Below are 12,419 nucleotides of genomic sequence, written 5' to 3' on the forward strand. Positions count from 1 at the left end.
CCTAAGAGATGTTTATATAATATCCAAATTATATAATTTGACAAACTCTACCCCATAGTTTTTTCATCAGTAAAACAAAGAAAATTGAAATAAAACTGTTTCCCCAAACTGAAATTAGCAAATTCTATGGCTAGTTTCATAGAATGTTAACAGATGGTCCAACATTGCTTGGGAATTGCTGGGTTAACCAAAAATTTTAAAGGTTTTTCTTGAAAGAGTCCTCAACATTTCTATCCCAATACTCATAATAAATCTTCAAGGAGAAAGATTATACCCAATTTTTCCCAAATAAATTTGGCTTTAAAAACCTACCTCTAGAGCACTTCTAAAGCATTTTAAGGATGATTGAAAAAGCTGTGAGCTCAAGTCATTTTACTCATTTTTTCTTGAAAATAATTTCGATAAATTATGATTATTCAGAGTTGGGTATTTAGCAGATATTTTCTCAAAAATTAAACAAGTCAGCCCTTCCTATCAAGAACAACTGCCAAAAAAAAAAAACAACACGAGGGCGGAGCCTGTGGCTCAGTGAGTAGGGCGCCGGCCCCATATGCCGAGGGTGGCGGGTTCAAACCCAGCCCCGGCCAAACTGCAACAACAACAAAAAAAATAGCCGGGCGTTGTGGCAGGCGCCTGTAGTCCCAGCTGCTCGGGAGGCTGAGGCAAGAGAATCGCGTAAGCCCAGGAGTTAGAGGTTGCTGTGAGCCGTGTGACGCCACGACACTCTACCCAAGGGCAGAACAGTGAGACTCTGTCTCTACAAAAAAAAAAAAAAACACAAAAAAACCTGCCAGAACCTGTGCCAATGGTAAAATTTGAGTTTTCAAATGAAAATCAGAATTATGGAAAATTTTCATCTACTGTTGTGATCTTAACAGTATTACACTGGACTTTCTGATTACTTTAGAGCTGGTATAAATAAATATTACTATATTATATAATGAAATATGTCAATATATGGAAGATATGCATAACTCAGTGAACCAGTATTTTCCAAATGATAAATGCATGATGTTACAAAAGCATGCATAAATTGAAAATCCATTCAAAGTGCAAACTAGACCAATGGATTTTAAAGTAACAGAGTACAAAAAGTTAAGTGATATGGTTTCGAATTTCACATCGTAAGTAACATTATAAATGTATGATCTGTCAAGTTTTGGTGTAATACCAAAAAAGAATATTCACAGTTATCTGAAAAGGTGGTTAATATACTCCTGTCTTTCTCAATGACATATCTGTGTGAAGCTCAATGTTCTTCATACACTTGAGCCACATGACAACAGACTGACTGCAGAAGCAAATATCTAAGAATCAAGCCAAGTGCTAATAAGACCAGAATCAAAGAGATTCCAAAAATGAAAAGCAGTGCCATTCTTCTCACTGAATCTTAAGGTTTTTCTTGAAAGTAGTGTTTTTAAAAAGTTATTTAATATAATACATAACTTATTGTTATTTAGAAGCCAATTAACAAATACTTTGAGTTTTTCAAGTTTCTATCTATATCTATCACTATTTTTAAGATGCTAAGTCCTAAGTATGAAAAGTTTGAGAACTTCTATAACTGGAGTACAGAAGCATTTCTAAACTTGCACACACAACACTGCTAATTCCTACAGACCCTCATTATGGTAACATACATTTATGGGGTGCATGTCTTAGTAAATAATTCAAGAGTCCTATGTGAATGATACCTGGGATGCTAGCTCTCTCGGTGTTTGGCTGGATTTTAATTTCTTCAGAATGGATATTTGTGGTTTCTAAGAAGCATCCAAAGGATCATAGGAGGAAAAAAGGGTTAAAAACAGAAAAGTTTCTGCATCTAAAAACTCATAATTTCCTAAAACATTTGCTGAATGTCTCACGACTTATTAAGTGAAGCCATCTATGAATGCAAATGCTGATTAGCTATTTGGCAATAGCCCAACATTCACAGAATTCACACTGCTTTTCTTTAAACCAGTAGTTCATACATGATTAATTAGAACATCTCATTTATGTAGTGTGCACTTTAGCTCATTACTCTAAGTAAAATTCGTTAAGTATTTACATTTAGATAATTAAAATCTGGGTACACCCTTAAGAAAGATGCATACACTTTAGGCAAAGTGATTTTTTTCCCTCTATACCACCGAAAGTAAATTACAGCCTCATTTACAGCATCATCTTCTGTACCAGTTCAGAGCAGAGCACAGTACTGCCTCATCTTCTATTCCTCCAGAAGGTGTACATTTTTTTAAACATATAAATGCTGTAAGAAGATCTAATGATTGCAGAGTTGTTTCAAAGGGCCACTAATTATATGCCAGTATCAGTGCCACTTACGATGTAGAATGTTCACTTCAAACATTTATTGTACCTTCCATTAAGCTGGTAAGACTATACTATCAAAATACACATTTGAGAAATTTTTCTTTGCCTTATTTTTTTCTCCAAGTGAAATTAGCAGTTAAGAACTTTCTGGGCAATGTCCACAATATAAATGCTGATATAACTTGGTTAACTGGCATATTTGAGAAATAAAAAGTATTGCTTCCTTAAATTTTCTGATTAGCATATCGGCAGAAGCCTCTTTTTCATTTAATCCAGTTATTGAAAACTATGTAGGATACATTTTGTATGTTTTAAAACATACACTACAGGCCAGGTACAGTGGCTCATGCCTGTAATCTAGCACTCTGGGAGGCCAAGGCAGGTGGATGGCTTGAGCTCAGGAATTTGAGACCAGCCTGAGCAAAGCGAGATGCCCATCTCCTCTAAAAAATAGAAAATATAGCCAGGCATTGTGGCAGGCTTCTTCTGTAGTCCTAGCTACTGAGGAGGCAGAGAAAAGAGGATTGCTTGAGCCCAAGAGTTTGAGAGGTTGCTGTGAGCTATGATGCCATGGCACTCAAACCCAGGGCGAGGGAGTGACACTCTGTCTCAAAAAAACAAAACAAAACAAAACAAAAACAAAAACAAAAAAACCCAAACATACATTACAGTAACACAGTTAACATAAAGCATGGAAGGTTTCATCTGATAAAAATATTTTCAATCAATTCTTGTTATGAGCCTTTTTCCTTGTCATTTGTTCATTTCTCCTTAAAAATCCAAACTAAGGTAATAATTGAAGGTTTGAAATAATATTAGAACTCTAGATAATGTTTTAATAATATTTTTGGCTTTACATAGAAAAAAATTCATTCCAATTCAAGTGGGGGAGGGGCAACTAGGAAGGGGACAGCAGGGAGGAGGAGTGTTCAGTGGGGCGCTCCCACTGGGCACAACTTAAAAGAGTGTATGGCACACCGTCAGGGTGCAGGGCATAGCTATAAAAGGGACTCTACCTAACAAATTCAAATGTTGTGATTTGGTTGTTTATCCCTCACATTAACCTGAAATTAAAAAAAAAAAAAATTTGGCTAGTAAAACTATCTTCTTGGTATCTGTACATATTTGCTTTATACCAAATAACTAAAGTTTTCAGGGTTTCCTTTGTTCATGGTAGTGCTTTTTTCAGTTACAGGTTTAACACTGAACCTCTTTCTTGTATTTAAGTTGTATGAATATAAAGCTAAAATCAGGCAGTGGGCAAGCACTGATTTTAGAGGAAGTTTTATAATGTTTCAGTGATCAGATCTAAAAACTTAATTGTTCTTTTGTAACCATCAAGAGAAGCTAACTGTAAACAAAGCATAATATCCCCTATTCTAAAATCCACTTGCGACAAAAACAAAACAAAACAAAAAACCTCTTTTAAAAGGACATGCCTCACAAAGTTACAATGCAACCATTTTCTAGATGCCTTTATAACCTTGTTAAGTAACTCTACTGCTACAGAATTTGTAGTTATGGAATCAACAAAATTCTTGCTGTAGGATAAAAGTCACATGTAAAGATTCTTAGAAGTCAGCTAGAGTGACTCCAACATGCCTAAGGAACAGCCACAAAGACAAAACAGCTGTTGTTCTCAGCATGCATGATTTAAGGATCTATCTCATGAGGGTTTTGTTAGGATTATATTATATAATGTGTGTTAAGTTCTTTGCACAGAGTCTGAAACATAATACCCAACAAATGACAATTATTATTAACAAAGAAAATGGCAATTTTATGGGACTAATATTATTTCGTGTCATTTTTGCAAGCAACTCCATACTCTGATTACCTAATATAGTTCTGCTTTCGCTTTGCCTGAATAAATACAAACACTGCTTCCAAAGAAGTTGGGGGAAAAAATTCAAATATGAAACAATTCATTCTATTAATAAAATTTATAGTCATAGATACAATTGGTAAATAGAGCCAATAAACTTATAACTTGGAGGGAAAAAGGGAAGAATCAAACACTCCTTCCATCTAAGGAAAAGGCCCAGCATGAAATCCAACAAGAAATAAAACTCTTCCTTTGGAGTAATGAATGACAAAGTCTTGCCTGGGGACATGAAATATGAAGTTTACATCAGGGAGTATCTTTTTGTCTATCCTGCTTAACTATTAAGAGGAAAGCGCAAAACGGAATTAGGAGTCTGCAAGTCGCACAATTTCTAATGTGGTAACATCAGCATTTTTTAAATGCTGATAAAAATAAAATGCCTTTACAAGCAAAGGTGATTTTGCCAGTAAACCTCAGCACATAATGTAGAAATCCTCAAAAAGCACAGGATATGCCTATGCAATGGTTTGAATTTTGTACCTATTCTCCATTCCCCCAACAATTCTCTCAATTCTCAATCTGTAAATCCTCTAATAGCCAACCAAATGGTTGGTACCTGATTGGTCCTGAGCACATTCAGAGTATATGCTTGGTTCTAGTGCTTTGCCTCACTTGGGGTGAATTCGAATGACATCTGTGAATTCAGAAAGTAGGTTCTCAGATGCTTGGGAAGGGTTGGGACCCTTGCAACACTTTTGCCTTCAGCAAAAATGTATTTCAATATAATTATAGTAGATAGCTTTCAACATGTCATCTCTATTATAGCAGCTGTAAATTACGAAGTGAATTGCCTGTGTACAAGCATTTCTTCCGGTACAAGCAAAGTGGGAGAGCTGGATAGAACATGATATATCTTTTCCTTTTTAATTGAGAAAAAAATGTCAAAGTCCAATTTCATTTGCAAAAACCAATATGCCCTTTTCCTTCTGGTTGAGAGGTAGAGGAAACAAGCAAAACCTGCTCAATTGAAATCCTTCAATTCTTAAAAACAAGGCTTCTTAGAACCATTGGCTTCCTGAAGTTCCTGAGAATTCATCTTATTCTAATAAATAGTAGACCTTCGAGCATTAAGAACATATTTCCATGGTACGGTAAAGGCATTTGTTCAAAACTTGTAGCTAATCAACAAGAAGGAGGAGAAGCAAGCAGGTTTGTCTCAGCTAGAGAGGGAGACAATGTATCCATGATGAAGTATTTATAAGACAGATTGCTGCAAGCTCTGGAAATTATCATACTCCTGCTGGGTGTCAGAATTAACAAGAAAATACAAGTTTTTTTTTCCTTTTGGGTGGTAGAAATAGTCAAGGTTCTTAAGTATTAAATATACTCTAATATAAATCCGATGCCTAATATTTCAAATGTACTTATAAGTGAATTTAGATGGTTATCATCAAGAATCATTAAATCTAAGCCTATGTAATAGAGACATATGCTTGAAGAACATTTTCTGGGGGGAAAAGACAAGATTTTAAAGACAATACCATAGTTAAAACACACATATAAATGAGCCTTGCAGCTTGGATTTAAATTTGCTCGAACTGTAGCTCTTGTCTGTTTGCTTAGCTTTGTAAATGTGACTGAGCTTATAAGGTACTTTAATTTACTGCAGTGGCGGTGTTTGTTAATTTTATGGCAATCTAAATCTAAACAGGCTTCAGATATATTTTCATTATAGCTTCACTGCAAAACACAGTAGAGTGAATAACTCTAAAATTCCAATGTAGCTTATTTCTTTTAGTGAGAGACTCAAAACAATTTTCTGATGAAGCCTCTGCCTTGACATTTATGTTTTTCCTATTTACTAATAAGGTTTTTGTCACTCAGAGTATCCATATTCACTTTTAGGAGAAAAAATTTAAATTTATGCAAAGTGATTAAAATAGTTGTTTTTCATCTGCACTAGTCCCATTTCCAATGTAATCCAACATGGGCCAATCAGAAAAAAACAGAATGTACCTGAATTATTTTCCAATTCTGCACGGGTAGCTAAGCTGTACAATTCAATGAAAAAGGAAGATATATTGTCAGAAACTGACTTTAAAGTCTGATTCTGAAACTAACGAGATATGTGACACTGGACAAACCACTTACCTATCCTCTCTGAGTCTCATTTTCTCATCAAAGTGGAAATTACAATACCATCTGTTTTAGAAATGCCACCCATTCACCTCACTTAGTTCTGTTTGGGAGTGTCAAACCTGTACCCAGCAGGCCAATATACAGATTACCTGAGTGCTGTTTTGCTTATCTTTGGTGTCAGATATCACAGGAAAGTATGCACAGACCTTTCTTTTGCTCATACTCATCAGCTTTCATTAGTGTTTGTGTATTTAATGTGTGGCTCAAGACAACTCTTATTCTTCCAATGTGCAGCAGAAAAGGCTGAACAACCCTAGTTAGCCCTTCTAGTAACCCAAAGCGAAGTAATCTCTGAAAAATCTGTACCCTAAAGAATTGAAAGGAAAAGTTGACTACGTCATGTCAAAACTTACTAATCCTAATAGTTTAGGAGAACTATAGACAGAAGAGCTATAAAAGCTAGCCCTTAAAGACAACTCGAGAGAATTAAATGCTGCTACAGCATTTCTAAAACAATTCTGAACCAACTAGAAAAAATTTGTAAATTAAAATTCTGCTGACTCTGCCAAATAGTCATCATGCCCCTTCTATTTGTCCATAGTGCATAGATTGTCTGTATCTGTAGTTTTCCACCTGAAAGTGTTAAAAATGAGAAAGGAAACAATATTTAAATGGTTATTAGGCTACTGATTATATCCAAAAATGATTTATGATCATATTTTTAGTCAATTAAAAAGCCAATTTGATATTTCATAAAAAAATTTTTTAAAGAGACTAATTTATATAGACTGTGTGTGTACATGTATATTTTTAAAGCCAAAAACAAAACAAAAAAACTCAAAATGAAACAAAACTACCCCTGATGATTTGATTGTGTTAAGTTGCCTAAAATCCCATGGGAATTTTTTAGGGCATTTCTAAAACTGAGGTTTAGCACCTTGCCACTGACCAGTGCCAGCTTCCTTCAATTTCCAGGAGGGCTTTATGGAGGCAGCGAGGTGGTAGGTATAAAGAAATATGACAGGAGATAGCCAGACATCACCTAAATCCCTTGACCAAAAAAGCGAGGCCATTTGGCCTGTAATAGTATACATCATTCCAGGCATGGTCACTGGTGGTATTTACCTAGTTGGTATATATAGATGTTTAGCATAAGGTTATATAATTAGGATTATACTACAAATTAGAACCATTTTCTACTGCTTATGCTCAGGGTAACCTTTTCAACCATGACTTTATTTTGTTTACTCTCAATTATTCATATGTCAAATCAGAAAGCAGGATTTTTTTTTTTCATTTTTTTCATCACAAGATAATTTTTCCAAAATTTGTTTGTACATTTTCTCCCAAAAGTTCTTCATACAAATGATAGAAATGGAGTTTTAGATTCCAGAAAGTTCTATTCAGAAAACAGAAAGCATCTTATACTATTAATTTACACCACATTTTTACATAAAACTACATACAGTTTTCCACCCTTCTTCAAATCTCATTCACCTCTGGGATAGAATTCAGCTTTTGTTTAATACCATTATATCCAGAATATAACAAAAGGCAATGGGGGAAAAAAAAACCTATACAACTGAAACTGTACAGGGAATTTAAGGGAAAAAAAAAATCAGTATCAAAACTGATCAGGGATTAGTGGGGAGGAAGAGATGGAAGAGGAGAAGATGAATTTCACAGAGACTCTTTAGGGCAGTGAAAATACCCTATATGACCTGGAAGTGGTAGATACACGTCCTTATACATTTATTCAAACCCACAGAATACACAACACCAAGAGTGAGCCCTAATGTAAACTATGGACTTGGGGTGATAATGTTGTGTCAATAGGAGGTTCAACCCCTCTGGTGGGGGACGCTGACAATGAGGGAGGCTATGTACGTGTGAGGACATTGGGTATATGAAATATCTCTATACCTACCTCTCAAATTTGCTGTGAACCTAAAACTCTAAAAAAAATAGATGCTTTAAAAAATAACCACAAAAGACACACCAGGACCTCTATTTAACACTAAAGTGTATGGACTTTAAGAAGCATCTGCCGCTGGTAAACACTGCTTACTTACAAAAGTGTCTTGACCTTGATGGAGTTAATGTTTATAATAAATAAAGTTTATATTTTTACCAAAAAAAAAAAAAAAAAGAAGCATCTGCCTACATGGTGAAATACTTACAGGTGAAATCACATGATGTGTAAGACTGGCTTTGAAGTATGCCACCAAAAAGGGGGCAGGGACAGACAAAATAAGATTGTCAAAATGTTGAAAATTTTTCTAACTGGGAGATGAGTATCTAGGGGGTTCTTTGTTTTAGGTTCGATCCTATAAAATTACCATATTCAACTGTTATTTGACCCCAAAACTTGGCAATTTCATAGTATTCAATCTAATATAACACTATTCTCTTTTTATTTTTGTGTACATGTAAAAGTTTCCATAATAATGGGTTTTTAAATTACCTTCCAAATGAGAAATTTTATCAAATGAGAATTCCTCAAATAGCAGCTTTGTGTGTGTGTATATATATATTTAATGTGTGGCTCAAGACAACTTGAACAAAATGAACTACCAACATTTTACTTTATTACATGGAATCTATGACTTACTTATTTTTCCCAACATTTTATTTTTCCATTTTAATATCTCTGAAGTTTGAAGGCTTTTTGTAATTACTAGCATGTTATAGTTAAAATGGTAGTGTCAATTTTTCTTGGTGGTACTTAAAATAATGATACAGGTTAAAATCAGAGATGTCTCAGGATGAATGAAACACGGTTAATATTATTGCTTAAAATAGGATTTTTAACTCATATTTCTCTTTCTAATCAGGAATTTAGCAAACAATACCTAGTATTCCCTGTCCTAGGGTACCCATAATTATCCTGGAGGTCTCATCCTCAGAGAGACATGCTGGAACCTGCTTACTATGTGGTATTCACTATAATCTGGCACAATCCATAAGAATTTATTCCTAGGAAGATTCTGGTAAAAGCTCACTATGCAATGCTTCCCTTCAAAAGTTGTTAAAGTTTATGAACAAGGCCAGTGCATAAATGTCAATTATACAGATTTTTGAAGAGCATCAAGAGGTGAGGTTAGAGAGAAAGAACGGATGCAGGTTGGTAGTAAGGGCATGTGAATGTGAGGAAATGAATAAAACTAAAACATATAGATGGGATAAAATAGGTGTAGCTTCACTTCCTAAATCTCAAAGGGTTTTCTTGTTAACAATCTAACAATTCACTTGGATTTTTGCATTGACCTTATTTATTTTGTTCTTTGTATTAACACCAACTCCTCACAGCCCTCAGGATTGGTTAGCATAGTATAACAGAAGAGCAAGAAAGAATTTGTGCAGAACTATGAGAGTGGCGGCTGCTGACCTGTTCATATTTCTCCAGTTCTGTGTGATAGATTTGTCTGATCTGGGTCAATTTGGCTCTGTAATCTGAGTGTTCAATAGAGTTATCTGAAGAACCTCCAGAGGCTGCTGCGGCTGCAGCTGCTGCCGCCGATCCCCCACCTTTCTCAGGACCTGAAACCCCTTCTGCCAAAAGCATATTGTCCAGTCTCATTAGCTGGGGATCGGGAGGGTCCTCCTCCTGGGCTCCTCTGATGCTGAGACCTTCAAGGAAAAAGAGACACACAGAGAGAGAAAAAGCGAGAAACAGAGGACAGTGTGAGTATTTTATTTGCAAAAATGATCAAACAACATCAGTGCACTATAATTCATGCTGAGAACTTCATTGTTCACATTTGATCAATAAGCTTAAGTATGAAAATTATTTAAGATAATATTTATATGCATCCCACAATTTCTAACATCTCTCTCCCACACACAATTTACCCAAGATTAGATCCTTAGCAAAAGGTAACCCTATCCCCAAATAAGTTAGCATTAAATTTTTTAAAAAGAAAGAAAAAAGGTAATCCTAGCTTCTTGGAATATTCTAATCATCCAAGCTTAAAGGCAAACATGGGAAGGGGTAAAAAATTAGATGCTTCAAGAAAAAAACAATTGCAGGGATATAAAACCAATTCATAAAGAGATGGTTATTCTGTCTCTCTTAATAGTTGGAGAAATAAAATTAAAATTCCCACAAAGTAATTCATAAACTATAACCAAATCTGGAAAATAAAACAGGATTAGATGAGCTTCTCCATCACGTAATTTCAGAAAAGAAATACATACGTTGTGATGTAATCAGCTATATTTAAATATATATTGTTAAATAAATATTGTTAAGCATGTGGCAATACAATGCTGGGCACAGTAGTATCAATTTAATTTTGCTTTTAAATCAAGAACTTCTTAAGTGGTGCCCAGTCAGCAACCTCTTCTGAGTACTATAGATCACAGCTGACAATTCATAGGTTTAATCAGGTCACACAGGCTTTTTGCCAAGATGTTTTCAACAACACAGAAGATGAAGTTTTAAAATAATTACCACAGTATAAAAAGCACTAGAGTCATGACAGCTCAAAATCAGCATTTTCATTAATGTGTAACATAATCTAAAATATCCCAAACCAATTAACCTCTGTAAATCTGCTTAAAAGCAGGTTCCCCACACCATTCACAAGCTTCTTGGGGGAAAGAGGTAAAGGAAGTTGGCGTCTTGCATGTTTGTATTTGGATTCTGCCTTTTGCATCTGAGCCTGCTGTTGTTTAACCACAGTGGTGCACACTCTGTGTCTAGGGTAACTTACATGATAGTAGTATCTATCAGCTGCCAAGTACTCGACTGATCACCAGATCTGTGATTTTATATGCTAACCTGAAACTACCATCAATTCTTTTAAGAACAGATTTCATTCCTAGAAGCCCGAATTATACCCATAGCATGACAGAGTTCTTGGGTGTCTTAATGCAAACACAGTTTAATTTTCTCTCCCCAAACACCTTAAACTTGAAAGTAAAACACTGTCACTTTCATTTAAAAATATACTTCAGAATAATTTCAACTAGATAACAAAAAACTAACATTCTGTAATTTAAAATTATATCTGTTGCCTGTTAAAAGGCAAATAAATAAGGTTTGACGATTATATACTAAGATACGTTCATTTAGAGAAACAGATCATTCTCTTACAAGATAAAATCTGTATTAACACATTGTTGATAATTAAAGATAGTAAATGTATCTTCTATTGCTTCTAGAACTAAAAGGAAATGACTAGAGGAATTGTTCTAGAACTACCACATACTGGTTAAGTTGGTATTTTTAATTTAACATCTTTCGATTTTCCTCCCTTTTGATTCAGCTAGTTAAATATTAAAATCTCATGGCCTAGACATGCTTATAGTTCACATACCAAGTTTTTTGTGCACTGGGCATGCAGTGAGGGCTTACTAAGCAATCTCTTATCTTGCTCTTTGGATTGTTTTGCTTTATATTATTTCTCTCTTTTTAAACTCAGTTTCTGCATGGTTGTTTCTTTTTTTATTTACATAGATACTGGTGTTTTTCCTAGAAATGTGTGTGTGGGGGGGTATTTTTTGATTTTTGTGTGTGTGGTTTTGTTGGGGTTTTTTTTGTTTTGTTTTGTTTTTGAGTCAGGGCCTCACTGTTTTGCCAAGGCTAGAGTGCAGTGGCCTCATCAGAGTACTACAATCTCAAACTCCTGGGCTCAAGTGATCCTCCTACCCCAGCCTCCATAGTAGCTGAGAGTAAAGGTGTACAACCACCACGCCTGGATAATTTTTTTTTAATTATTTTGTAGAAATGGGCCTCTTGTTATGGTGCTCAGGCTGATCTTGAACTCCTGACCTCAAGTGATCCTCACACCTCTGCCTCTCAAAGTTTTATGCCTCTCAAAGTTTTAGAATCACAGGCCTAAGCCAATGAGCCCCACTTGGAAATGTGCTTTCAGTCTACCTTCAAGGTTCCTCCAGGTTTCTAATTTTCCCCTTGCACTTAAACATGCTGATCTTTTCCCTATGTACACATGATGAGGTTCTTTAATAGTAGATCAACTTCTGCAGTCAAAATGATTGTACTTCCCTGCACAAGTGTGGCAAGTAAGAGAAGATGATCAATGACTAATACACAAAGAAGTAAATCTTAACAGAAAGAGAAAGAAATTCATCAGGAAGAAATGCAAAAGACATAAACTAGCCATCCAGGACACTTTTA

At 35.2% G+C, this 12,419-nt stretch overlaps 1 protein-coding gene across 5 annotated transcripts in view; it reads right to left on the minus strand.

The window, feature by feature from the left end:
• PBX3 (PBX homeobox 3) overlaps positions 1–12,419 on the minus strand; it is a 220,107-nt gene that overhangs the window by 41,405 nt on the left and 166,283 nt on the right. For all 5 annotated transcript variants that reach the window (XM_053567139.1, XM_053567131.1, XM_053567161.1 and 2 more), the window contains exon 3: positions 9,666–9,907. In XM_053567139.1, the coding sequence (XP_053423114.1) occupies positions 9,666–9,907 (242 nt within the window). The remainder of the gene's footprint in view (positions 1–9,665; positions 9,908–12,419) is intronic.

The sequence above is a fragment of the Nycticebus coucang genome, chromosome 2 (genome assembly GCF_027406575.1).
Source record: "Nycticebus coucang isolate mNycCou1 chromosome 2, mNycCou1.pri, whole genome shotgun sequence".
In the NCBI taxonomy this organism is placed as follows: Eukaryota; Metazoa; Chordata; class Mammalia; order Primates; family Lorisidae; genus Nycticebus; species Nycticebus coucang.